The sequence below is a fragment of the Aethalodelphis obliquidens genome, unplaced genomic scaffold (genome assembly GCF_003676395.1).
Source record: "Aethalodelphis obliquidens isolate GAN/ISIS:26980383/991018 unplaced genomic scaffold, ASM367639v1 scaffold8, whole genome shotgun sequence".
In the NCBI taxonomy this organism is placed as follows: Eukaryota; Metazoa; Chordata; class Mammalia; order Artiodactyla; family Delphinidae; genus Aethalodelphis; species Aethalodelphis obliquidens.
In genome coordinates this window covers 23,682,037-23,707,463 of record NW_020837952.1, presented here as the reverse complement: position 1 = coordinate 23,707,463, position 25,427 = coordinate 23,682,037, and the positions used below count along the sequence as shown (strand labels likewise).

Below are 25,427 nucleotides of genomic sequence, written 5' to 3'. Positions count from 1 at the left end.
GGGCCAGGATGGATGGTAATAAAGAACAGGAAGTGGAGCGGGGGGAGAGAGAATAGCTAGGTTTTATTGAGTGATCACTATATACCAGGAACTATTCTCATAACTCTGGAGATCAGTGTTTTTATGAACTTCATTTTCAGTTGAGAGAATTAAAGTGAGAAGGGAATTGCCTGCTCTCACCCTGCTGATAAGTAGCAGAGGCCGGTAAGCTGGCCCTACCAGCCCACATGCAGAGCTGCTTCCCATGCTGCCTCTCCACAGAGGCTAGTGGGGCCCCGTGGCCTGCTGGATACCTTTTGCTGGAGCTGCGAAAAAGATAACTTCCTCCCAGTTCACACCCAGGACAAGCTTACTTCTAGATGCAGAATTTTGGAAACTTCTGCTGTCAGCTATTTCTTGCCTTACCAATGACTTTTATACTGACTGAGGTTGTATGTGACCTTGGGCAAGGCACCCTCTGTGTGCTTCAGTTTCTTCATCTGTAGGCTAGAAAAATACTACTACCTCGGTTACAGGATTGGATGAGGAGTTAATAGGTGTAAAGTGCATGAAACAGGTATCATGTGTAGCACATAATATGCACTCGGTACTTTCCCTTGAGAGTTCCCTTGTAGAAGACTTCATCAGAATTGTATACTAGTAGGGATTTGTTAAGAGATTTGAATAGATGCACTGCCTCAGGCTGGATGCTTACTGCGGCAGTGGTGTGAGAAATCGTCACCCCCATCTCCACCCCTTTCCTGCTACCCTAGGACAGAACCTCACCATGGCTAGCTGGCAGCTTCTGCTGATCCAGAAAACAAGAGTTGGCCTGCTACCGCAAACTCCAGTTTCTCCCAATTTTTTAAAATTTATTTTATTTATTTATTTTTGGCTGCGTTGGGTCTTCGTTGCTGCGCGCGGGCTTTCTCTAGTTGCGGCGAGCAGGGGCTACTCTTCGTTGTGGTGTGCGGGCTTCCCATTTCAGTGGCTTCTCTTGTTGTGGAGCACAGGCTCTAGGCGCGCAGGCTTCAGTAGTTGTGGCTCGCAGGCTCTAGAGTGAAGGCTCAGTAGTTGTGGCACACGGGCTTAGTTGCTTCGCAGCATGTGGGATCTTACCGGACCAGGGCTCGAACCTGTGTCCCCTGCATTGGCAGGCGGATTCTTAACCACTGCGCCACCAGGGAAGTCCATCCCAAACAATTCTTTTTCCTTCTTCATATGTTGCTCGTTTATAGGAAAACACTTTTTTTTAAACCACTGTTCAGCCAAAATCCAAGCATGCAATAATCTATAGAGTGATATTGTGTGCAGGAAAGGGAGTGACAGATATGTAATTCATCCACCTTCCTAATTACGTAAAGGCACTATTACCTGGAGGTGAGTTCAACTATGGGAAGAGCAGAATCTTTCTGGGTTTGAATGGCAAAAACTTATTTTAGGGGAAAGAAATTTGTTTCGGTAATTTAGTAATTCCAAACGCGAGTTGTGTGTACTTAGTCCTTTTTCTTAATGGATTAATGAACCCATCATTAATCTTTTCTTTTAATTATCTAAGATAGTCTACTCAAAGAGTCTGGCGGAAGGTGCTAGGCCACAAACTATTATCAAGCTGCAACACATCACGAACAGAACTTGAGAGTTCAGCACTTAGAAACCTCTACAGTCATTCAGTCGATCTGGCCCCTGTGACCTCTAAACCTGTGCTCAGTGGTCGCTTCTTGTCGAACAAGCTGTAGGTCAAGTTGAGTGGCAAACTCAAGAGGAGAGTCACATGTGATGGGAGTTGCATATGAGTCCTATGAAGTAAGACCGTGTATCAGTCTCCGGGAGTTTCCAGTCTGTGAAAAACCCTGGTCCTTCACCAGGAGTAGTTTGAGAAGCACTGCTCTGGGGGAGTGACATTAGATAGCTGGGTGGTTTGAAATGTGGCATTTTGTTGGATGCCCTTCCATTCATCTGTCCTGGTAATTGCTCTATTAGCACTGGTGAACATTGAACAAAAGCATAATTGCTCTTCACTAGTTAGTGCAAACTCGTAAATAGTGTTTAAAAAAATATGTCACTTAGAAGCAATATGGGCTCAACCCACATTTGCTCTTATTATCGTCCCCGCCTATTACAAGCATTCACCGCGACGCATAACACTCATGACTTCTTTCACAGAGGTGCCGTGAAAACCATGCTTAAAGGGAGTAGCAGCCACTCTTCGGTTCCCATGATCCTTCTGTTTATTTTCATTAGTCCTACCTATCCTGATACTTTTCAGCCCTGAACGTATAGGTCTGTTTGTATTTTCATGACTTAGTGAATAATGGGAATAAAGTGTACTGTTAGCTGATACCTGCCCTTTCTCATTTTCGCTAAAAGGTCTCTTTTTTAAAATAGGAAAATATATTTGTTGATCGCTCAAGGATGGCCCCAAAGACGCCAATAAAAAATGAACCAATTGACTTATCGAAACAAAAAATCTTCACTCCAGAAAGAAATCCCATCACTCCAGTTAAGCTTGTCGACAGACAGCAAGCAGAACCATGGACACCCACCGCTAACCTGAAGATGCTCATTAGTGCTGCCAGCCCAGACATAAGAGACCGAGAGAAGAAAAAAGGACTGTTCAGGCCCATTGAGAACAAGGACGATGCATTTACAGACTGTCTGCAGGTAAACAGGCTGTGCTCCTAAGACCTTTCATAGAATTTTAAAATGTTTACCTGATCATTAAAAAGTCACAGAATTCTCAGTTTTTCGGTTACTATTGAGTCAAAAGCAGTACTCCACTTAATCTTTTTATTTATTTACAGCTGAAGTGGAACTCTTATTCTATATCTCATTTTTCATAATGAATGCTTTCTTTTCTTCTGTATGATACTGTCTTCACTAGTACACATTTTTAAATGATAATTTTTTTAAGCAATGATATTTAATAATTTTGATCTAATGAAGAAATTTGGATTTTTTTTAATGCTGCCATGAATTATAATTTTTGCTTTGATTTTAAGGGTAATATTAATCTAAATGTTTTTGACTTGGGGAATTTTATCATTCTCATGTATGTTCAGTTCGTTGGTTTGGGGCTTTAAAGTTAAATCATCTTTAAATTACCTGTCCTGTAGGGAACCAGAGCTACTGAATAAGCAGCATATCTATACTTTAAAAAAAAGTTTTTCTTGGGGCTTGAACTGAGCCTTTTTCAAATGTGAGTTGATAAGACAAGGACACTAGTTTAATGTACTTACAATAAGAAAGAATAAGGAAGAATAAGATTTAGCTCCCCCTGTTCAGTTCCATCAACCCTTGGTAAATTGTGAAAAATAAAGAGTCTGGTGACACACTGCAGGCAAGTACATCTCAAATTTTCACGTTAATAGGAATTACACAGGATCTTAGGAAGAGACGGATTCTGATACATCAGGTCTGAGGTGAGGCCTGAGGTTTTATACCTCTTAACATGCTCCTGGTGACGCTGATCTCAGTCTAACAAGCACGCTAGTAGCAAGGGTGTAGCAACCTATAAATGACTGCATTGTTCATTTTTTATTTTAAACAGTAGACTCAGCCTCAAATCACAAAGGAGGAAAAGTTCAGTTCAGAGAAAGCAATAGGTAAAATGTTAAGAAAATTAGATTAGGAAATGCATTTTAACCAGAATCTAGGATGGTATGGATTTAGATGTTCCCCTCCACTCGCCAATACCACCCATTGCAATTTCTCTGTTCAGATGTTAACTGTGACATTTTCCCCCTCCCTCTGTCTGCCCTCTGTAGCTTGCTGTTGTTGGGGACAGTGCTGTGGACGAATTTGAAAAGCAAAGGCCAAGCAGAAAACAGAAAAGTTTAGGACTCCTGTGCCAGAAGTTTCTAGCTCGCTATCCAAGTTATCCACTGTCAACTGAGAAAACTACCATCTCCCTAGATGAAGTTGCTGTCAGTCTCGGTATGTATTGTGGGATCACCTGGAGGCCTGTCTCCGGTTACGGTGAGACGTTGATTCCTCGGGCAAGCCAAAGGCTTCAGATCACCTCCTTTACTAAGTAAAGAGTTGACCCTCAAAAGAGTGAGGACAGGGGCTTCCCTGGTAGCGCAGTGGTTGAGAGTCTGCCTGCCGATGCAGGGGGCACGGGTTCGTGCCCCGGTCCGGGAAGATCCCACATGCCGCGGAGCGGCTGGGCCCGTGAGCCATGGCCGCTGAGCCTGCGCGTCCGGAGCCTGTGCTCCGCAACGGGAGAGGCCACAGCAGTGAGAGGCCCGCGTACCGCAAAAAAAAAAAAAAAAAAAAGAGTGAGGACAGAGGAGCAGGTAGAGCTTTTCTTCTGTCATCATCATTATGCATAGAATTCCAGGGAGCTTTTTAGGCCTGAGGGTCAAACAAATATTTGGTTTTTTTAAGCTTAAAAAATATGTTTACAGAAGACTCACATTACAAATTAATATCTAATATCTTAATCCCATGTTATTTCAGACAGACTCAAAAGATATTTAGAAATATCCTTCTGTTTATTTTTTAAAATGCTTCAAAGAGTTCAGAACTGGTGTTATTTTTGTTATAAAGCACGATTTGAAAGCAAGAGCATTATGTTTGAAGCCCTATACTGTGACCTTCACAGCAAGTCTGCCCAACTAGTAAAAGCACATCTGGATATAACTCAAACAGCTAAGCCTTATAACAAAGAGGAATACATGCGTTCGCACGGCGTGGGTGTGTGTAATGTGCAGTGGTGTCTGGACTATAAATATGCCGACTGCCGATTCAGAATAGAGACTCCTAGTGGACGTGGATTGCAGTTGGTTTCAGAATGAACATACTGTTGACAATAAATAAGTAGAAATCACATGATTTGAAGATGTCAGAGTGTCCCCTTAAAAGATTAGGAGGGTTTACATACAGGGGAAAGAAAGGCTCGAAGAAATCAGCCCAGTAGGCTTTATGATAGAGTATATTTTTAGTTTGTTTATTAGTTCTATATCTTCCCGTAGCCCAAAGAATGTGACCCAGTAGATGGTTATCACTCTGAATTATTCAAACTGATGGCTAAAAAGATTTTATTTGCTGGAAATTGAGGTAATGAGGAACCAGTGTGTTGTGATGGGAAGACCATGGGCTGTACTTTGAGTAAGACAGAGCTGGATTTCAAGCCCAGCTCTCTAATTTACAGACTGTGAGAGCTTTAAAAAGTTAATTATTCTTTTCTCAACTACAGCCTAGGGACCATAGCACCTACCTTGCAGAAACTTAGAAAAGTTGGGGATAATGTCAGTAACATGCCCAACTCAGAGCCTGGCTTACTCTTACTGCTACATGGAACAGTTTCTACTCAGCTCTCATTAGAGGTACTCCCCCCACCCCCTCCACCATCTTCAAGCCATCCTGTGATCCTCTACAGCTAGGAGGAAGCAGAGGGCTTTGACGGGGGGCCATTTTAGAACCCGGAAGTAGAATACAGTATTCTGGCATTGGTAGCAATGAACCAAGAAGGGGAAGGTGAGCCAGCTGGACAGAGGCTTGGTGTAGACATAGCTGAGGAACTGGGTCCGGAAACTAGTCTTAAGAAGATGAGGGTAGGGACTTCCCTGGTGGCGCAGTGGTTAAGAATCCGCCTGCCAATGCAGGGGACACGGGTTTGAGCCCTGGTCCGGGAAGATCCCACATGCCGTGGAGCAACTAAGCCCGTGCGCCACAACTACTGAGCCTGCGCTCTAGAGCCGCAAGCCACAACCATGAGCCCTCGTGCCACGACTACTACAGCCCGCGCGCCTAGAGCCCGTGCTCCCCAACAAGAGAAGCCACTGCAGTGAGAAGCCCGTGCACCGCAACGAAGAGTAGCCCCCGCTCGCCGCAACTAGAGAAAGCCTGCGCTCAGCAACAAAGACCCAACACGGCCAAAAATAAATTAAAAAAAAAGAAGAAGATGAGGGTAAAACAACAGATCATACGATGTCTTTCTCATTGGGGTTCACGAAGCCACCTTCCTCCATATACCCAGGCCTCATCAAGAGTCCTTGCACTGATATCAGTGCAGAAGACAAAAGATTAGATGTTGGAAAGCTACATTACAGGTCCCAGGGAGGACAGAAGAGTGGGATTCTACTCTCATATGGGCTGTAAATCCCCATGTTATAACCGCCTGGAACAGAATGCCAAAGATTTTTGCAACAGCTTCCTGCTGTTTCACAATTTCCAAGACCTGCCAGATGAACCTGCCATCTCTCTTCACGTGAGATCGTAAAAATGGAGTCCCTTCCTAGAAGCTGTTTCAGGGGTAACCATCTCCTGGGATTGAGTCTAAACTCCTGCTCTATCCCAGGTCACAAGCTTTAAGACCATATTTTAACCAACGATGTGCAAAGCATTCAAATTGCATTCATTCCCAGTTTCTGGTCTCATGTAGATTCGATACTGATGTTATAGAGAAGAGGTTAAAGAACTGGGAGTGACTTTAGTAAATGGAAAGTTACACAGCCTGGGAAACTATTTATTGAGCTGAGATGCTCTTGATAAGCTCTATGGGGCATAAGGGAAGCATGGTAACAATTGGTAAATCCTCAAGGGCATAACTAATGCCATGCCTACGATTAATCGGATTGCCTTGAATACAAAAGAAAAAGAAGGCTCAGCGCCAGGGAAGACTTTCCTGGCAGAGCAAGCCCCAGAGTTACCTGCAGGACTTGAGACCTGTGACGTGGGAAGTTTAGGTGCACCCAGCCAGTGGACAGTTAGTCCAGATTGCAAAGGTGAGTGATTATTCAGGCAAGTAGCTGCCTATGGGCTTTTGCCAGCACCACCTTCTGAACACTTATGGTGCACAGCAAGCATCATCTTCCTCTCTTAGTTGTCCCAGTCTTCCTTTATTTCTTGAGATGTCTAGCCACTAGATGGAGACTTAGCAGCTTGTGTCTAATACAGAATAACAAAACAGCCAGACATATGGCTGGCCCTGGGCTGTCTCAGTTGCATTCACATGACATTTCTAATGGGAAGGTTTGTAACGTTCCACTCTCAACAAGATGTGTTAATATATGAAAACAGACTGGAATAAGGAGCCAGGCAGATCCGGACAAGGGGCTGCTGACTGCTCTGGCCAACACCTTCCAGCAGGCATCTGGCACCAAAGCCTGAGCTTTTGAGAGTGAAGAACCTTTCCAGGTCACGAGCCGAAATGTTCTGACTGCAAAATGCCTCTTCATGCACGGGGTAGAATCTCCTCTCAGCTCCACAGTTTTCATTGTAACCTGGTTTATTTCTTGTGTTAAATCTTTGAAAGGCCAAGAGCTACGTGCACCAAGTCTGCCCTGATTATAGAACAGCTCTTGGCAAGTGAAGAGAAAGAAGGCATTTTTGTACCTGGGCCAGTCTTCTGAGAGATGCCTGGAGGCTTTTGTTACGGATACTTAGGCGAGAGCACAAGGGGCCAGTTGAGTCCCCAAAGCCTAAGGGCCTATTGCATAACAGGATGAGTCAAGATGGAAGATTTAAAAATCTGTTTCTACTGTCCCCTCTTATGCTAGCAGGAATTTTATGTATCTCCAGTGCCACGCAGGAAGTACTGATATTTACCAAATAACATACAAAGAGTAGATAAATTAACACCTATCAGAAACCCTTTAAGTTTATGATCACATTTAATCCTCATCATTTTATGAGATAAATACTAAGGCACAGAGAGATTAAGTAACTTCCCAGGCTCACCCGACTAGTAAGGGATAACGCAGGGATTCCAATTCATGCAGTCTGACCCTGAAGCCCCCGCACTTAACCAACGTAAATATTTTTAGTAAATTCAATAGACTGCTGGTAATCCTGGCTATTTAGGGCGTGTTGGGAAAGTGGGTAGGGAATTGATGAACTGGATGGTCAGCCTCTGCTAGAGTTTCTTTCTGTGCTTTATCAATGGGCTGTTTGGCAGGATACAGTGAGTGGGAGCCCAGGGAGAGTTGTCCACAGGTGTGATGAGCAGAGGGCGGCCTGTACGTTGTTCCAGCCCTGGCACTAGCTTCCTCCAGCAACTTGAGAAGGGTGCCCAAGCCCTTGACTCCTGAGTTGCCAGTGCAAAATGGGAAACAAAATATTTACCATCTGTTTTCCTTACTGGCCATTAAGAGAATTAACAAGTAATTTTTTCACATCATTCAAACTCCAGGAAAGGAGAATATGGTCCAATAATGTGTTAACAGTTACCAGACACAGTTCTATAGTCTGTATAACTAGGATCACAAGTCAAAATCAACCATCCAACATTCATCAAGCATTTATTACTATGACGTGTGTTGCTGAAGCCCACCCGTTTTAACGCACTGAAATGTTCATGTGGTTTGCCTAACAGGTCCAAAGAAAAGTTGCTCTACTATTTATGTAATACAGATGGAACTGTCATCCATCTCAAGGTGGATGTTTATCCTAGATCTTATCGAGAGTTGGATCCCAAGAAGAAAAAAATTTCTTTTGCTTGCATTCATATAGTATGAATTTGTTGAGCAATTTTATTTGCTGGGCAGAGTATCACACAAAATAGTCCACAGACAAGGTCCAAGCCTTCAAGGACTTTATACTCAAAAATGTTGGTCGGCATGATGATGGCTGGCTTCTCTTTTTCAAACAGGCGTTGAAAGGAGGCGCATCTACGACATTGTGAATGTGCTGGAGTCGCTGCATCTGGTCAGCCGGGTGGCCAAGAATCAGTACGGCTGGCACGGACGGCACAGCCTGCCGAAAACCCTGAGGAACCTCCAGAGGCTAGGAGAGGAGCAGAAATACGAAGAGCAGATGGCACACCTCCAACAGAAAGAGCTCTACCTGATGGATTATAAATTTGGGGAACGCAAAAGAGATGGCTGTCCAGATTCCCAGGATCCACAGTTACTGGATTTCTCTGAACCGGACTATCCCTCTTGTGAGTCCACGGTACCCACACGAGTAATGGCAGGGAGAGGGCGATGGTGTCTTCTGAAGAGAGTCACTGCTAAGATGGGAGGAACCAAATGGACCACCCTGGAGGGAGATGTCCTCTTATTCTCTCTCCTGAAGACAGGGAGACAGATGGCTTCCCGACTGGGCTGCCCACTCAACCTCACTGAAAAACTGTGTAGTGGCAGTTTCACTTGGTATTTGGTGTGTTTGGACCGTAGCTCTCGAACAGCGCTCCCGTTTCAGATTGACAGCCCCATGCTGATTCCTGCTTGTGAGCCTTTAAGGAAAATTTACTTGGAAAGAATTTCTCTCTCCAAAGGATCCTGTTTGTTTAATTATATACTGGAGTAGATGACTTAGAAAAGAACCCCATTAGCAGAAAATACTGATTAGAAAGATGGACAACCTTTATTTGATGCAGATTTTTTTTTTTACTTATATTACATTGTTCTTCCCCTCCCAGCTCATATTTATGCTGTCCCTCCTTTAACCATTGATCTTCATTCTCACCCTGCTGCTCCTTGCTAAGATAATAAAGTGCAGGTATCCCTAACGTTACACTTGCATTTATAAGCAATAGGAATGGAAGGGTGGGCCTGGCTTTCATTCCATTTACTACCTCATGCCTTTTAATTCCACCCTATGAGCCAGTTCTTATCCTCATAACCAGAGGAGACAGCCATCTGTCGGCGACGGTTTGCCTGCCATCAATGGCAACACACATCTAATCAGTGTCTCCTATTTACTTATTGTTTATTTCTTCACTTATTTCTGAAAAACAATGGAAGAGGTGGGTGCCTGCTATGTGGAGGGTACAGTCTAGCTATTGTGGGCTCAGAGACATAAAAGTGGAGACCTTGCCATTGAGGGAAGTGTTGATGTTCTGAAAATAGTTCCTGGTCCCTAACTCTATCCTTTTATCCCTCTACTTTGATCTTTTCCAAAACTGCTTCAGGAAAACTACTTCATGGCTTCTATTCAATGAAGTATGAATATAAAGCATTTCACAATTTATACCTACTGTAATTTTATGACCCACAAGAAAATCTGTCTTATTTCTTTGTGAACCATCATTTTATGATGTGTGTCCAGCAGGCTTCCGCTGATCACTGTAACAAGAGTGATGTTTCCATCTGCTGATACAGTTAGATAGGTCTGGCAAACTAGAAGTACAGTCTCTCTTGTGGTAAATTACGTTTTGACGCTTTTGTCTTATTCCCTTTGTAGCATCTGCAAACAGTAGAAAAGATAAGTCTCTGAGAATTATGAGCCAGAAATTTGTCATGCTGTTCCTGGTCTCCAAAACCAAGATTGTTACTCTTGACGTGGCTGCCAAAATACTGATAGAAGAAAGCCAAGATACGCCGGATCACAGTAAATTTAAAAGTAAGCATCTTCACCTAAATCCACTTATTAGCACAGAAAGAGTGGGATGTCATATGCTGATGTTTGCTGCCTCAGAGATTTAGAAAATTATTTTTTTTTGAGACATGCACTCCTTCCTGCCTTCATAAAGGTTCTTGGTGCTGTGAGAGGTAAGCTGGTCACATACCAGAATTCCTGTGAAAGTTCTGTCCGATGCCTTTTCCCCGGCAGAGTGGATGGTAGAAGCAGAATGGCATCCCACAAATGCAGGTCAGGGAGGATGTAAGAGGCTTTGCATTTCTCTTTAGTATCGCTGCATCCAAGACGGAATGTCTGAGTGTTCTTTCCCTTCTTTCCTTGCCCCCTGCATACTCTTCTGATGGGTGGACATGAAAGTTGTCTACAGGTAAGAACCAGAGGAATGAGCAGGGTAGGGTGTAGGGGTGGTGGGACATGGCTGCTGGACGAGGAAAGTGTTTCCAAGTTTCACACCCCGTGCATCTTCCTTTTCCATCAAACCTGGGTCCTGAGCCAAAGGCCCCTGGCTCCTGGTAGCTCATTCAAGTCCTGAGAAACCATGAGCTGAACATTCTCTACCTTTTTTTTGTTTGTTTCCAGCTAGAAGTATAGCCACCCTGTGGGAGAAATGACTAGACAAAATCCAGCTCTATGAGGGTTGGGAAGACTATGGCATCTGGGGTGAATGCTTGATGTTTCTGGTCGGTAATCAAAGCCCTTTGCTTGATCCTAGCCCTAAGTTCAAGTAGGTTTCCGACCTATACGTTGATTGCTTGAGTAGAACTTACTTTGTGGGCATGATCCTGCCTGTTTAATGTGTTACCACCCCTCTGAATTTCTCCCCCAATCCCTGTACTTTCAAATGTCTCTCACAAAACCTCTTCAGGCTCAGGGAATGCCCATCCCACCCCTCCCCCACTGGGTGGCCAGAACACTGGGATTAAAGGTGAGGCGCTGCCTGTCTTCAGCACAGTCATACCTCGTAACCTGGAGCCCTAGACAGTCTGTGTGCCCAGCAGTGCAGTCTCAGGAAGCTCTGGGGAATCCCTGTCATTTTCACAGCCTAGCTGCCTGATGGAGCAGGTGCCACCACCTCCTGCTGGAAGAAACTCCAGGCAAGCTTTTGACGAGCCACAGATCAGAATTACATTTCCTAAGCCTTTCTTTACAGCCCATTTCCCTCTCTTGGTACGTTTGCAATCACAGCGATCCTGGCCTGTCACCAGGTTCCTCTTGTATGAGTGTGAAGTTGTGGAAATGGGAGAACACAGTGACCTTCCCTTAGTAGTGTCATCAGATACATAAATCCTGGGTGATTTCACGCCGGAGCCACTGGTCTCTTTACGCTACCCCACTGCTCTCTGCTAGAGGCTTATATATGGTGGCTAGAAAGTGACCTGTCACATAAACTAAAACGTAATGGTGTTGCTGACCAATGTATGGTGTGACCACAACTGTCTTTATATCTTCTAGCAAAGGTACGACGCCTCTATGACATAGCCAATGTTCTGACCAGCTTGGCACTGATAAAGAAAGTGCATGTAACAGAAGAGCGAGGCCGGAAACCCGCCTTCAAGTGGATTGGGCCTGTGGATTTCAGTTCCACTGGTAAGGCATGGTTTTGCTAGGGACCATTTTAGGTATAATCCCCAGTTCCTTTTCCAAATCATACACCCACCACACAGTGAAATTGATCTTCACCTTCATTTCCCATCACCCACATCACATTCAAAATTAGACTAGTGACATCAGTCTTGGAACAATGAGCCTTAGTCTACAAATGGTTATGCTGGTTGGCTTACACACAGGTAACTTAGAACCTGGCAGTTTCTGGAACTATTAAATCACAGCTCTTTTGCATTTTTTATTTTATTCCAAAGTTCCTGGAAGTTTGGGACTGAGGATTAAAAATGACACTTCATAAAAGAAAAATTTTTTTAAATGACACTCCTTATGAACTCTGGTTGTTTGTGCATTAGCAGAGTAAAACATTGTTTTTCTTTGAAATTCCAGATAATGTAAAAATTATATCAATTACTATCCCAAAACTAATATGTGGTAAGATGGCTTCTAAATATAGTATGGATGTAACGAACACCTTTTTTGTAATTTATTTCAAAGGTTGCTAATGTCATAATTTTACTAAATTAGAGCAAAAGAGGGTATTATCTTCTGCTTACTTCAAAAGTAATATTTGCACAACCGGGGACTGGATCCTTCTGCATCAGCTACTTTATGTATGGCTATGCTGCCTGGAAAAAAGCCATTAAAGTTATTTTTACGTTACCTTTCCAATTTTAGTCTTAGTAGTATAAATTCCGGCACTTAACCCAGGCTTATAAGAGATATAGCTCTCTACCTCATTTGTAACACATTATTCACTTAGGAACTAGATGAAACCACTTAAAATCAAGTCTAATTAATTCAACCCAGCAAGTACTTACTGCATGTGGACTATACAGGCATACTTCATTTTATCACACTGTGCAGATACTGTGTTTTTCACAAATTGAACGTTTGTGGCAACCCTGCGTTGTCAGGTGATGCTTAGCATTTTTAGCAATAAAGTATTTTTTTAACTAAGGTATGTACATTGTTTGTTTAGATGTGATGCTATCGCACACTACAATGTAGTGTAAACCTAACTTTTATATGTACTGGGGAACCAAAAAATTCATGTGACTCACTTTATTGCAGTGGTCTAGAACCAAACCCGCAATATCTCTGCAATATCTCCGAGGTTTGCCTCTTCTAATGCCGTGAGAGATTCAAAGACGTATGTGATACAGCCCCTGCCAGCGTGAAGTGTACAACTTTGCCACTTTCTACTCCTCTGCTTCTGGCTTCTCCCGGTCTTTTCACCTGGGAAGCTCTCTTCCCCCTTTCAACATAAAAATATTCTACTCAACCTTCAAGATGTCACTCAAACATCAGCTCCTGCATGAAGTTTCCCCTGATCACCCAGAGCAGAGCGTCTCATCTAAACGATTGCAGTTTAGCATCATGCTATTGTACTTGGTGATATTATGCTTTGTCCCCGCTGTACAATTTTGAGGGCAGACACAGTTTTTATTCACCTTTGATTACACCCTAGTACCCAAATCAGTGCTTTATGCACTTCAGTTGGTTAATGAGCTTCTGTTGAAGGTGTATAATTAGCACACATTTGAAAATTAGATAACTCTTAAGCACTGCACATGGCAGTACCGGCTCGGTAGGAATTCAGAGAGGTTAAGTTCTTCCCAGTGATCTCTAAGGGATCACTGTCCCGATGTCCAGTGTCTTGAGAGCCATTGTTTTATATATTTTGTCCAATATTTTATTTGTTTCAGGAAGGAGGGTAGATATGATCCATTACTATCTTGACCCATTTTCTTCTTTTTGATTCTATAACTTCTGATTTTTTTTTTTTAACTTCGGATTTTCTAAACAGAACATCTGTTGGGGTTTTGTTATAAGAAAAAGAAAACTGTAAGGTGATTTTCTTTTTCAATATTTGTGTGTTTTAGAAAATGTAAGTCTAGCTGGGCCTTTCAGTTTATTAAATCAGTCTTATAATTTGAATGTACATGCTTTGAACTTACAACAAAATAGCACAGATGAGCAGGGTAGGAATGACTATCTGAACAACAGGGGTCATTTCTTTGTAGAATATAGGCCTGGTTCTGTATAGAAATTTCTGTCCTGATTTCACACAGGCTTATTTAAGCATAAAATGTGCCTCCGAGGCCCAGCCTTCTATTATCCTCACTGTTCTGCAGCATTTCAGCCGTGAAGTTTCTGCTGACCTTATTCCTTTGGTCACTTAGTAACTGAGCCTCCTACTGCATAAGAAAGAAATAATAAAGCATAATAATAGAAAACAGAGGTTCTTATACTCATTGCCCTAGGGCTGTGGCGTAAGAGGCTGATCTCAATTAATGTTAAAATCTCTAAATCTGCACGTTGGGCTGAGTATGATTGGGTTTTTCTTGGATATCTCTGCCCAAAGAAAGCATCTAAAATGCCAGGTCCATTCTAATTTGGGTTATAGAACATCCTGTTCTACTTTTGTTGCAGTTTAGATAATTTTAGAATATATATGGATTCAGTCTTACTTTAAAGTCATCCACTAACTTTTAAAAGGGACTAGTACAATACATTGAAAGGAATTGGGGTTTGACACAAGGCTCATAAAATTCCTTTGATTGTCTTAGTTTTTAATTTATAGGGTAGCTCCGTTACAATGATAGGTCCTCAAAGCCATATCTTAAAAAGGCTAAAATTATCCTGAATTATAGCTGTATAACAACACTACCAATTCTCTTATCTATTTAGATGAAGAACTAGTGGATGTTTCTGCATCTGTCCTACCAGAATTGAAAAGAGAAACATACGGCCACGTTCAATTATGTGCAAAACAGAAGCTTGCCCGACATGGCTCCTTTAACTCAGATCAGGCTTCTGAGAGGATCCAGAGGAAAGTGAACTCAGAACCCAGCAGCCCTTACAGAGAAAAACAAGGTATCTGCCTTTACTTAATCCATGGAATCCATCAGTCACCATGTAATTGCAGCCCGACCCATGCACTGTCATTTTAAAGTGAGCTGGCTCTAGGCTGTGCCTGTTTTTTTCACTTACCTCAAGTGAAATGATTTGGGGTGGCGGGCGGGTAAAAGAGTTGGTGACTTCAAGGTTATAAACATAGCCCCATGCCTGAAATTATTCTAGCCGGCCTTAAAAGACTGAAGCTCATTTGGTTTGCCATGGTTGGCCTGTTTGATGCATCTCAGCAATTCATCAGACTTACAAAGCAATACTTGCTTTCTTTTGTTTTCTCACTAATCTTTGATGAGACCTGCATTCACCATTAACAGCTAGCTTCTGGACATTTCTCTATTTGAATCAAAACCAGAATGCATTTGAGGTAGTCTTATAATCCCTGAGCCGTGAATAATGAATCCTGCTGTATATAATTGGGGTGTATAAGTCCCTTGCTATAGTCACTAGACCTTCATTTTCCTTTTTAGGGTCAGGGGGCTACTCCTTAGAAATCGGAAGTCTGGCAGCTGTCTACAGACAGAAAATAGAAGACAATTCACAGTAAGTAGTCTTAAAAACTCCAGGTATATTTTTTTCTATTTCCTAGTCTTAACTTTGACTAAATTGAAATGCCACCCATCAAAAGGTAAAATTTAACAGTCCTGCTCAAAAGTCAGCCATTTGTTTATTAAGAATTTTGTAAGTTTCCCCCTTGTGCCCAACACTGTGCAGGATATGGCATCAGGGACACAAAAGTATGAAAAATTTATTCCCCTAGGCCATGAAAGCTTACAAGGAAAAAGATAAATAAAAAGACAAATACAATGAGAAAAGACAAGTCACTACTAATGTGACACTGAGAAATGACACATCACAGTCCCATGAATCACTTTGTCATCATCGTAGCTAACGTTGTTTATGAACTACCAGGTACTATTCCTGAAGTTTTATGTGTATTATCTCATCTAATATCACAAAAACAACCTTTTGAGGTTGGTACTATTATCCTCATTTTACAGAGAGGAAACTGAAATCCAGAGAGGTTAAGTAACTTGCCCAAGGTCACAATGCTATTAAGCGACAGAGCTGAATCAGATTTGGGGTCTGATTTTCAAGGAAATCATATATTAGCAGAGGAAGCAGAGGAGATGCTAAAGCGAAGACAGGAGGGGTTTATAATGCCAGACATGGGAAGAAACAGATTGTTGAGCCAGGATCAGGGAGTGGAGGGGAAATAAACTGGTTAGTCTGGCCTTAATGATTTGTCCAAATAGGATCATGAAAGGAAGTATTTATAAGAAGAACTTGGGATATTGGAGGTAAGTAGGTCAAGTTGGCAGAAAGCTTTGAAAGCCAAGTTGAAGAGTTTGGACTTATTAGATGGATGGTAAAGAGTTACTGTAGGTTCACTGGAGAAGACCATTCTGGCTGCTTTAAGCAGGTGGGCTTGGAATAGAGAAGGGCTTCAGATTAGGAGATCATAGAATAGAGCATTCCTAGTCATTCTGGTCTGCTGTGGTGCTGGTCTGAGCCGTGTCAGCTGGGGATGGAAAGAAATGGAAATCAGTATAAGACAGTGAGTCGGCAAGAGTCACTGAAGTAGAAAAGAGGCATCACAAAGAACACCGGGGTCTCAGGTGACGGTGATCTTACTGGTGGAGATGGGGAGGTTGAAGGTGAACGGCCAGAGGTAGGGCAGTGGGTGCGACCATCAGCGTGAGCACGTTGTTTCATGGAGCTGAGTGATAGTCATCACTTGTTCCGGGAGGCTGTGGTTGGAGAGCTTTACTCATCTCTGCAGCCCCGTGCACTCCGCTTATTCCCAGCACCACAGGGGGCGAGAACGTGGGCAAAATTGCTCTCCGTGATTCCCTCACAGAGGTTTAGGGAAATCCCTGTTCTCTATTTACTAGTCCTTAAAGGAGTCTCAAAAGAGTCTTCCTCATCTACTTGCAAAATAATACTAACAATATAAACATGCTTTCTAGTATTTGGAAATTTTTCTCTATAAAAGGCCCAGACATCGTTTATAATCTCCTAGATTGAGGGGACTTAATTTTGAATGTGTGCTGCCTAAAAATTCTGTAGTAATATGGAGCAGAATGGGACAAGAATGACAGAAAATAATTTTGTAGATAAATTTATTTCCTCACTCACTGCCCACTTCATTTATCTCACAGAGGATTTGAGACAAACTCGGTATGTCCTTTAAATCAATGTCTGGCCTAGACTCCGTTATCTACCCAGGATCTCTCACAGTGACTGACTGTGAGGCCCCACTGGGTGACCTTCAGTGGGTGGATTCGCCTCTGAGCTTCAGTTTTCCTCCCCAGTAAATGGGGGCAGGGGGGACGGATGAGAGTAGCTAGTGTTATAATAATTATGTGAAATTATTACCCTATTATGCTAGTCATCGTAGCATCTGTGTGCCTGGGAAGGGGTACGTGCTGGGTAGCTGATGGCTACTGGCTGTGGGAGAGGCAGGGGAGGAGCCTCTATTCGCCCTCACCTGAGATCCCCCTACCCCAGCCCTAACCATCCATCCAGGTGATATGGCCATCTGCCTCTGGAGTCGGCTCACAGGCTCAGAGAGTGCGCTTTAATGGCATCCTGAGCAGTATCCTCTCACTCCTGCTTTGGTACATCTCTCTTTAGGAAAGCAGAGCTGGGAGTTGGCAGAATGTGGTAACTGGATGGGTCCCACTCTGTTTCTTTTATTCCAGGGCAGAAGCTTTTGCCAATCAGAGAGCGATACCTCCGTCAAGCAGCCTGGAGGCCGCTGCTCCTTTCCCCGGCCTCTCTGTTGACTCAGAATACTGTGTTAATGCCTTGGCCCACCCAGTACTTTCCGTGGCTCCAACGGACTTGCAGGCCTTCTCTGCCCAGAATGGTCTGAACGGACAAGGAGGCGTCTCCCTCGCCTCTGCCGCCTTGGACGCGGAGAGCCTGAAGCCAGCTCTGCTGGCCGGCCAGCCCCTGATGTACGTGCCCTCCACCTCGCTGTTCATGCTGTGCGGGAGCCTGCAAGAGCCGCCGTCCCCGGGGTCAGGGTCAGAGAGGGACAGCAGGGGCTCAGAAGGCACAGCAGAGCGCTCAGCCACGCCCTCAGTTCAGAAGCGCCTAGGGGAGGAGAGGAAGCCCCAGGAGGAGGAAGAGCCGGCCACGAAGAGACAAAGCAGGGACTACGAAGACGGCCCCCTCTCCCTCGTCATGCCCAAGGTAAGGGGTTCCGGTGGACGTGCTAGCTGATTGGCCCGTCGACCTGTAGTTCCTTCCCAATAGAGACACACAGATAAGCTACTGAGTCTGGAATAGGAAGTGGTGCATGTGTCACTTGTCTAATTAAGCCCAGGACTGGCAGCCCCAAATAATCTTGCCATGAAGCAGTACTGTAACAAAAGTGATTTTTACAAAAATCACACTTTGCATAAAACGCTAAAAAGTATAAAGGGAAAAAAACCTACCCATGATCCCACCACATAGAGGCAATCACTGTCAACATGTTTGCATATTCTTTCCCAGTCTTTTTTGCTATACTTTTTTTTTTAACACGTTGATGAAATAATCATCTTAATCCAGGGTGCACCTGGGGTCCACAGTCAAGAATGTAGGTGCCGTTTGGCCCTCAGTGTCTATGTCAGTGCTCAGGTCACTGCTTAGAGGGCCCGTTTCCCTAGCCACAAAATGAAAAGAACAAACATCTGAGCTGTCCACAGTAGCCTTTCGGAGGTTAATGAGATATGACTGGTCAAACTCCCAGGAAGCAGAAGCACTCTCCCTGCAGCCATTTGTAGAGCATCAGGGAGGCACACCTCATGGAAATCAGTCCATTAATTAAGACCCTTCCTCCTCTATGCCTTCCTCCTGCCAGAATGAATTTTTCTAATTTTGTATATAGCCTGGGGTTGCAAAACGGAAGGAAAAGACTGACTGGTATATCTACATATATGTGTCTTAGATAACCAAGACAGCTTTGGGTCAGCCCTGCAATTCTTATCAAGCCCTAAAAGCCTGCAGCATCAACACCCTTTACGTGTTCCAGCTCAGAAATTTATTTCACAGTCTAAACAGCATACCCAGTTTCCCATTATTAAAATCTCCATCGTTTCTGTGCTTAAGAAATCGTAAGCCTACAGAAGCGCATGACGTGACAGTGATCTTCAGGCCGTTCCTATAAATATGACAGAAACAACTGACATACACTAATCACGGTGGCATACAGCTGTGTCTGACCTTTTGTTTATATGTTAGCTATTTGGAGAAAGCTGTTATTATAATTTACTGCTGGGATTTTGACTTGCTTTTCTGGTTCCTGGTTGGGTTGTGCTTAGAAACCCTCAGATTCCACAGACATTGCCTCTTCCAAGACCGTGGATAAAAGGGGACCTGCACCCCATGAAGACATTCACATGAATGGACAACTTTCTGCTGCAAAGGAGGTTTCGGGGAAGGCTACAGCAGACTGCTTCATTTCTTCTGAGTGGGGAAATCCTTCTAGAAATACAGAGATAGAAAAGCCTTCGAAAGAAAATGAAAGCACCAAAGAGCCCTCTTTGCTGCAGTATCTTTACGTGCAGTCGCCAGCAGGTAAGGGGTGTCATGTCTTCGAGTCCCTTGGGGTACTCGGGTCATAAATTTGATGTTTAAATTTTTGTTCATGTCACCCGACCAAGCTGGTGCATTGATGAGCTGCCTCTGAGTCATTTCAGTCCTAGCCCCTTGCTTTCTCCATCGACGAAATGAAGGCAGAGGCTGCTTTCACTTTCACCAACCTCACGGATGAGGAGAAAACAGTTAGGGCAGGTAATTTACTTTTAATGCATTCAACTTTACTTGGTAAAAAGCACAACGTCTTCAGAAGGTGATTCTGTTTTTATAATTCAGCTGAATCTGGCAGTGGTTCAGTTTAACAATGTGAACGTCCTGGCCACCATGTGCAGCTCACATGCTGATCTCTTCAATATTCAGAAGTGCTGACATGTCCTTGTGGTCGAGTGCAGGGCTGGAGTGAGAGGGCTGGACGTTAAAACCACTTACTATCTGCGTGAACTTAAGTATTCAGCCCTCCTCATTGGTAAAACAGCAATAATAAGAGCACCTGCTTCATGGGGGTGCTGTGAAAATTGGATTAAATTTAATAAGATAATACATCTAGAGCACTTAGAATAATAGTGCCTGACGCTTAGTAAGACTCAATAAATGCTCTTACTCTTGAAATAAAGCTGAAATATAACCGATACCTAATTTTTAAAATATGCACTGTGTACATGAGGCTGCTCTCTTACAAAGAGACTTAAAGTGATTTTCTTCAATCCCTTGTTCCCATCACAGGTTAGGTAGGTGTTTGTTATTTCTCATTTATCTAGAAAACATTCTTTATTCCTTTAGCAAATATTTTGTTAGCGCTTCGTCTAAGCACGCTACTCAGTGTTACTGATACCTTAATAAATAAAAAAAAACAGACCCGGCTTTTTCAGAATGAAAATGACAGCCCAGCATAGGGATCAGTAGCTTTTTCTGGGCCGTGGGCCCTTGGACTCTATGGTGAAGGCTGTGGATTCCTCCTCAGGATGTTTACAAATGCAGAGAGTTAAATACATAGGATTACAGAGGAAGCCAATTATATTGAAATCCCGTTAGAAAAGGAATTGTTTTAAATTATAGTAATAAAAAGATCTGACAGCAAGTGCAGGCCTCTCATAACTTCAGAGTTGTGGGGACCGTTAGACTCTTAAGACATCTGCCATCGTGGTGACATTACGTGAATACACCTGTGCTTTTTACTAGTGATAAAGTCAAGGTACCGTTCATTCTGTTGTGATTTGTTGCCCGTGGTCTTGAGGGAAATATAAATTTCTGTTAGAAGTTTTGTAAAAAGGAAGCTATCATTGTTCCCAACCAAGTTCACTTTCCTCCTCAATTTGGATTCAGTGGAGCTCATGTTAATAAAGTCTCTCAGGAGACTCAGGCATCCACCAAACTGTCACATAGGTAACTGTGGGAATTCAGCGGTGGCCCCTGTGGCAAGAAAGCAGTGCGGGGCTGGGAGAGCACAGAGCGGGTGGCCAGGCTGCGGCATGAGGGTTGATTGACAGTGGGCTCCCGTTTGAAAGGGCCCTGAGGGTTGGGAGCTTGGATGGTGTCTTCACATTGCCCTGACTTTCACCTTGTTCTGCTTCTGATCCAGGATTAAATGGTTTCAGTGTGCTCTTATCCGGCAATCAGACCCCCCGTGCTGTGGGACCGTCTTCAGGTCAGCTGCCGCCGCTCAGTGTTCCATGCATGGTCTTGCCATCGCCGACGCTGGGCCCTTTTCCTGTTCTCTATTCACCCACGATGCCCGGGCCGGTGTCCTCTGCTTCCAGTGCTCTCCCAAGCACGGGACCTGTGAATCTTGGCTTGCCTGGCCTTGGATCAACAGCTCACCTTCTCATCGGCCCTGCTGCCCTGGTTAATCCAAAGTCATCGACACTCCCCTCCACAGATGCTCAGCTTCAGGGTCCACACTCACTTAACCTGAGTCCGGTGATGTCGAGATCACACAGCATCATCCAGCCCGAGTCCCCCGTTTACGGAGGACATCCAGCCTCTGTGGTAAAATTACAACAGGTGAGTCCTGAAGGTTCGTTTCAGCTCCGCACAAGAAGGAGCATCACTCCGTGATAGCATTTGCCTGCATTTCATCAGATTTTAGTCAAACAACCGTAGGACAGGGGTGCTACAGCAGGTTCTACCTGGCTTCCATTGTAGACCCAGAGGTATCTGCTTATTTCATAAAGCATGGAGACAGAAGGTGGGAGATCCTGTGCTTTAGAGGCAAAACTCGTTTTAGGTGTCAGTCTGTTTCTTAGAACCAGAAGGAACTTATTTAAAGCATAGTTCATGGGGATTTCTGATGCACGCTGAATATTCAGATGATTTCTCCAAGCTCTCATTTCATTAGGTCAATAACGGAGACCATCCTGAATTTTAATTGTGCAGCTATAGAAACAGTCAAGGGAAACGGAAGTCTTGATACTAGCTCAAAGATGCTTAGCGTCTATCACTTCATAAAATGCACTGTTTAGGAGGCAATGGCTATATGTTAATACATCCATTGTTTCCTTGATGTGTATATATATACATATTCAAAATAGATACAGATGTACATAGATAAATGTCTGTAATCGATATAAATTGATCAGTACTTTATTTGCCTCCCCCAACTCCATCTGTAGTCCAGTCAGTGAGCATTTGCTGAATTCCTGTTATGCATTAGGCATCGTTCAGAGTAATTATTTCTCTCCCAGAGAAAGAGTTACGTTGTGACCAAAAGTATTTTAGATAAGTAATTCAGGGGCTCAAAAGTCTGTTAGACATTGAAAGATACATGTTAGTTTTTAAACAAGGCGATTATAATATAGCATATGCTTCTTGATCACCAGTTACGTGCCAGGCACTGACCTAGGCAGTAAAGATGTAATAGTAAACAGGATAATGGTCCCTGCCCTTTTAGGGCACATTAAAGGGATAAATATTTAACGTGAGAGGATAAATATTAGCAGGTAAACAAAAAGAGCAAAGACACATGCACATACTACTTGCCTGGCATGATCTAAAGTGCTTTATTAATCTCACCTCCTTTAATTGTTGCAACCCTGCTAAGTTGGTACTTTTATCATCCCCATTTATGGATGAAGAAACTGAGGGACAGACTGGTTAAGTAATTTGCCCGAGGTCACACAGCTAGTTATGGCAGAGCCCAAACCCTGGCTGCAGGTGTCAGTGCCACACTTGTGACCTCTTCGCTAGGCTGCCTTTCTGCACACAGAATAAATCAGCTAATTTCCAACTGCGGTAAGTGTTGTGAAGGAGATACATTGGAGGAGTGTGACAGAAAAACAAAGAGGATGGAACACCTGCGTGGGGATCACAGCGACACAGGTCAAGAGGGGGCTCCTACAGTGTTAGTGGGAATGTAAGTTGGTGCAGCCACTATGGAAGACAGTGTGGAGATTCCTCAGAAAACTAAAAATAGAATTACCATAGGATCCTGCAATCCCACTCCTGGGCATATATCCAGACAAAACTATAATTCAGAAAGATACGTGCACCCCTATGTTCATAGCAGCATTATTCACAATAGCCAAGACCTGGAAACAACCGAAATGTCCATTGACAGATGAGTGGATAAGAAGATGTGGTACATATATACAGTGGAATACTACTCAGCCATAAAAAAGAATGAGATAATGCCATTACAGCAACGTGGATTTAACTAGAGATGATCATACTAAGTGAAGTAAGTCAGAAAGAGAAAGACAAATACCATATGATGTCACTTATATGTGGAATCTAAAATATGGCACAAATGAACCTATCTACAAAACAGAAACAGACTCACAGACATAGAGAACAGACGGGTGGTTGCCAAGGGGGAGGCAGGACTGGGAGTGTGGGATCAGAGGATGTAAACTGTTATATGTAGGATAGATAAACAACAAGGTCCTACTGTAGAGCACAGGGAATTATATTCAATATCCTGCAATAAACCATAATGGAAAAGAATATAAAAAACGAACATCTTTGTGTATAACTGAGTCACTTTGCTGTACAGCAGAGATTGGCACAATATTGTAAATCAACTATACTTCAATTAAAAAAAGAAAAAAAAAGAGGGGGCTTCCAGTTGAGAGACTGGGTACAATTTGACTTCACTTCTGTTTTTATGTACTCTTTTTTTTTCTTCTCTATTTTAGTCACCAGTTCCAGTGACCCCCAAGAGCATCCGACGCACACATCGAGAGACGTTTTTCAAGACGCCTGGCAGCCTCGGGGACCCTGTCCTCAGGAGAAGAGAAAGGAATCAGTCACGAAACACCAGCTCAGCACAGAGGAGGCTCGAAATCCCCAGCGGCGGGGCTGACTAACCTGACACTTTGCCCAGCAGGGGTGAGATGGAGGTGCCTGAATTTCCCTGTGTTACAGGTCATGTCCTAATGGTGAACAGAAACTAGAACGCAAACCATCTGGTCTTCAGCATGCATCCTTCCTCTCTCCTGCATCCCCTGGTTCTAATGTTAACTATCCATCTTCAGGAAGCATCTATTTTCCTGAAAGTAATTGTTCCTAATTGTGCATTTCTTACCAGTTAGAGTCCAGACTCTGTTCGTGGTGTCACAGTGGAAGCACCAACTGACTGTTGTGGTTTTCATTCAAGAATCATCTTGTTGCTGGAAGGAGATCTGAACAGCCTCCTGGAGCCTTGTGGTTTTTCTAAAGTGGGGGAGGCCCGTCTAGCACTTAACTGGGTTGAGCGTTCTTGACGTGTATTCCCACTCACCCCGAGTAGATCTGTGGTGAGAGAAACTTCCTTTCTGCAGTTTGAAAAAGCTACTGCTTCCTTCGGCTTCATCAGGAAGCCAACTTCAGTTTGAATCCTATGGTATTATTTATTTTTTTCCTGAAGTGGGATTTAGTGCAAAAAGTTTACAACGACAGCAAAACACATGTTTTTCAGGGTATGACGACTTGAATGTTTGTACTTTTTTCCTATAATTTGCCCTGCACTTACTTTACAACCTAGTAATAATGTGGATAAGTGTATATACATGACGGAATGTCAAGACCAAAATAACTGTGAAGACACACCTTGCTATAATGAACTGTGCTAACCTGAGCTGGGCCTGAGAATTAAGATGAACTCTAGCAGCCAGATAGCTGCTTCTCAGTAACTGTGTGAACAGTGAGGTTTTACTGTTCGTTTGTAAAAAAAAAAAAAAAAAAAAAAGTCCTACTATGTTCAGTTTCCTTCACTACATGCCCTTGTGTTTTAATTTAAATGTTAACTGTAGAACATCAGGTATGGGATGTCTTCTAGCAATTGCTGTTTATTGAATAAATCAGGATGGTAGAAAGGAATTATATGGAAAATTGGAACCTAGTTGGGACCTTTTAGTAGAATTCTGAAGAGTGACAGTGTAGAAATTGATGTAGGACAATAGGTGATACTTTATTTTTTTTCTTTTACTTTTTTTTCTTCATGTTGGGAAGAATAAGAGGGAAAACAGACACATTGACGTTCAGAATCCAAGAATATTCAAATCAGAGTTATTTTTCCTAGAACTGCAAAATAAGAACAGAGAGTGCAGGGGATCGTTGTTCTAGCATAAATATAATTCTGGAAATTTACCAGTATCCCTTTGTTAAACCGTATTACTTTAGGGTTTCATTAAGTAGCCAAACTAGATCTTTGTATGCCTAGATGTATTATTTACCTCATTGTCTCTTCAGAGTAAATGGCTTCCTCCTTCCCTCCCTCCCTCCCTCCTCCCTCCCTTCATTTTTCCCTCCTTTCCTTCATTCCTTCCTTTCTTTATTCCTCTCTCCTTTTTTATACTTCTTAGATGTGGAATCTTGGTGTAGGATTTTATTTTTAATTTTTGGACCCAAGAAAATGTTATATGAAATAATAAAAATATTAATTTAAGAGACTCTGGGAGTCTGAATAAAGTAGCTTTATATTAACTACAGGATAATATTAGCCTTATCACCCCCACAAGATTTTTGAAAACTTGAGGTAGGTAGCAAGATTAAATAAATTTGCTATTATATAAAATTTTTATCAACACTAAACTTTTAAAGTTTACAAGATGATATTT

At 43.0% G+C, this 25,427-nt stretch overlaps 1 protein-coding gene across 2 annotated transcripts in view; it reads left to right on the top strand.

Annotated features, from left to right (window-relative positions):
- E2F7 (E2F transcription factor 7) overlaps positions 1-25,157 on the top strand; it is a 31,325-nt gene extending 6,168 nt beyond the window's left edge. The window contains exons 3-13 of one of the 2 annotated variants that reach the window (XM_027107082.1): positions 2,368-2,643; positions 3,747-3,915; positions 8,576-8,866; positions 10,111-10,269; positions 11,740-11,874; positions 14,584-14,769; positions 15,276-15,348; positions 17,511-18,006; positions 19,119-19,374; positions 20,975-21,396; positions 23,526-25,157. In XM_027107082.1, coding sequence (XP_026962883.1) covers positions 2,368-2,643; positions 3,747-3,915; positions 8,576-8,866; positions 10,111-10,269; positions 11,740-11,874; positions 14,584-14,769; positions 15,276-15,348; positions 17,511-18,006; positions 19,119-19,374; positions 20,975-21,396; positions 23,526-23,696 — 2,634 coding nt within the window. In that variant the 3' untranslated portion in view covers positions 23,697-25,157. The remainder of the gene's footprint in view (positions 1-2,367; positions 2,644-3,746; positions 3,916-8,575; positions 8,867-10,110; positions 10,270-11,739; positions 11,875-14,583; positions 14,770-15,275; positions 15,349-17,510; positions 18,007-19,118; positions 19,375-20,974; positions 21,397-23,525) is intronic. The other variant, XM_027107083.1, reaches the window with a different exon arrangement.
- Positions 25,158-25,427: the final 270 nt, after the last annotated feature.